Here is a 2,696-nt window from a genome sequence, read left to right as displayed (position 1 = left end):
GGACTAGTCCCGGGCCTTCCCGAGCCCCAGCAAATGTTGATGGCCCAAGGCAACAACATGCAACTAGAGAAGCCAACCAGAGGGCGGTGAAAAGACTTGCTCGCCTGGGTAAAATTGCATCCTCTGAACGGATCAACGCTCCGGCAGATCCCCGTGACACACACGCGTTCCCCCCGCCCAAACAAAAATAACGCTATAGCAACTTGACCATGTCTACTCGGTGAATTCTTTCATGTCCCTACCCCACTTATTCTTCTTTTTCCCACCCGCCTCATTTGCCCTACCTGCGTTCTGCAGGTCATCCAGCCCCGCACTGGGTCCCCAATCGCGGTCGATTGGAGACCTCAAGAAGGCGACCATCACATTCCGAAAGACGCATGATAACGTCTAGCCTATCAGTTTCTCTTCAGCGTGGAGCCGAATCATGCTGCGCCAAAGGCAAAGCAGTATCGGGGGGTCCAGGTCTTGATGCGCGGGGAGAACCTGTCGAACTGATCGGGCATTTTGTTTGTCACAAGTGACCTCCAAGCACCAGCGGGGAATTTTGTGTCAGCCGAACACAACACAACCCTACCTGGTCATTATCCTCAAGCTCACCACGTGAGCCAGAACGGTACAGTAGTCTTGTCGGATCGAATGATTTGCCCGTCCCCGAACCATCGGGCTCCGGATTCCCGAAGATTTTGGTTTTGCCCAGGTGTCGCTGGGCTGCCTCATCGTTGCGAGATCTCCGCCCCACGCATGACAAGACGGGCAATGCCCAAGGGCCTGTCATGTATGACCCGTCACCAAGGTCGATATCTGACGAGCGGACCATCTGAAGGCGTTGAACGCGTCTGAACGCCGAGTACGGTATGGATCAAGCAATCGGTTTGCCAGACACATGCAGACTCGCGACGTAAATCCTCTGCGTTATTCAGGACCCGGGTATACTACAGATGGAATCGATTCCGAGTGAATACTGTATACATTGTATCGGCCCTCCCGAAAGTGCGTTCCATGTTCTGTTGTAGACAGATTGGCTTTCGAACCCTACCCAGGAAGCTTATCCAGGGGCGGTTACCAACTCTAGTTAGCTTATTTTACATAGAAGCCAATACGGAAGCGCCACTGATATTGATAATAAGGTTAGACTTTCGGGCTTAGGGTTCGAAAAGCTGTCTCCAATAAGTACAATATAGAATGCTGTTGCGGGCGGACCTGTACCACAAAAATTACATAAGCTAACTACTGTACATGACTAGCAGCGGGCATTGACGGATACGGACCTCCGTTCCATACGGGCCTCCATTCTGCCCGTGATGCACGATGTAGCACCGATGCTGGTAAGAACCGACGGCATGGCGCGAGCAGATCTTAGCTTCCTTGCGTCATGAGTGGATATACTCTGGCAAGTACTAGTCCCCAGCACCGCGTAGAGGTGCCTGCCCATAGCTGGGGTCTCTCAGAACAGGGTCCTAAGAACAGAAAGGACCTGTTCATCTGGGAACGGTCCAGGGCACAAGTGATACGACATGGGGCCCGTGGCCATGTAGGGGATATCTCCGAAGAGAATGATACTAAACAGGCCCACCACTCCTGTCAGGGGCTATCTCCGGAGAGAATGATACTAAACAGGCCCACCACTCCTGTCAGGGGCTATCTCCGGAGAGAATGATACTAAACAGGCCCACCACTCCTGTCAGGGGATATCTCCGAGGAGATCGTACGACACAGGCCCGCCATTCCTGTGAAGGTGCACACTGTTGCGCTTGCGCATTCCAGTGAGTGTGGACAGGAAGCCTGGTCCTGGAGTGAACAGGACTGGGAGACGCCAGCCTTCTATCTCCAAGCGCTCCGGTCGCCCGGCAAGACCAACCGTGCAGCACTAGCATCCAGCCTCGCCAGATTTAGGTCAAGGACCATCATGTGGTGCAGAGGAAGTTCAAGAGTCGCCAAAGTGCCGGGTACGGTATCCGGTCATCTCTGCGCGTGCTCCCGCCTACCAAATGTCCAGGGGCACATGGTGACCATATACGAAGAGCAAAACCCGACTCTACGTCCCGAAATGACCGTGCCCTCTCAGGGTTCCGGCCCCAAGGCGTCAGGTCCTCAATCAAAGATGGGGCCGACTAGGGAAAAGAAATGTCGGCATAGACATGGCAGGGTGAAGATGTGCGCGACTGGTGGGACCGCGCCGTTGGTCAATGGGCGTCTCAGGTACACAGCGATACTTGGAAAACGGTTCCAGATCTGACCAGTGGGCTCAGTGGCGACCACCTGGAAACAGTTGGGCAACCGTGGTCCGACAGAGCACAGTGGCTACCGATTCCTTCTTTCGTCGTATTACTGTACTTTCCAGTTTCTATAGCACCGGTGCTCAGTACCCGACCGCTGTCGACTTGGTTAATCCACTAAGACGTCATTTTCCGAGTAATGCACTCGAAGCTGCTCAAAATTCACCTTGGGAAGCTTCTCGTCTTCCCGACCTTCAGAACGGACAATGCACCCCCTGAAACTCAATGGGACAAACTGGGATCATCGTGTATCACTAAAACCTGAATTCCATTACTTTGTATCGGCCTTTTTCATTAGGTCCACGTCTTATTGTCAAAATAGACAGAAGAGAGAGACCCTCGATGAGAGAAAAATCCACCTGCGCCCAGAGTGATTCCCGGGCTTTACAGTAACGTGTCACGGTAACAAGCGTGACCTCC

General features: G+C 53.3%; 2 protein-coding genes across 2 annotated transcripts in view; both read left to right on the top strand.

The window, feature by feature from the left end:
• Window positions 1-1,301: 1,301 nt before the first annotated feature.
• Window positions 1,302-2,236, top strand: BDQ94DRAFT_164595 (uncharacterized protein; the record flags this gene model as incomplete). The annotated part of the gene is made up of 3 exons (XM_026770062.1): window positions 1,302-1,325; window positions 1,468-1,491; window positions 1,802-2,236. The coding sequence occupies 3 exons, from the start codon at window positions 1,302-1,304 to the stop codon at window positions 2,234-2,236; spliced, it is 483 nt and encodes a 160-aa protein (XP_026619328.1).
• Window positions 2,237-2,438: 202 nt separating this feature from the next.
• The window catches only part of BDQ94DRAFT_155764 (uncharacterized protein), a 660-nt gene continuing 402 nt past the window's right edge, over window positions 2,439-2,696 (top strand). The window contains exon 1 of the mRNA XM_026768533.1: window positions 2,439-2,474. The gene's annotated coding sequence lies outside the window, so the exon portion shown is untranslated. The remainder of the gene's footprint in view (window positions 2,475-2,696) is intronic.

The sequence above is a fragment of the Aspergillus welwitschiae genome, assembly GCF_003344945.1.
Source record: "Aspergillus welwitschiae strain CBS 139.54b unplaced genomic scaffold BDQ94scaffold_146, whole genome shotgun sequence".
NCBI classification, from domain to species: domain Eukaryota; kingdom Fungi; phylum Ascomycota; class Eurotiomycetes; order Eurotiales; family Aspergillaceae; genus Aspergillus; species Aspergillus welwitschiae.
Note: the sequence above shows the minus strand (reverse complement) of the source record. Positions and strands in the feature narration are given on the sequence as shown.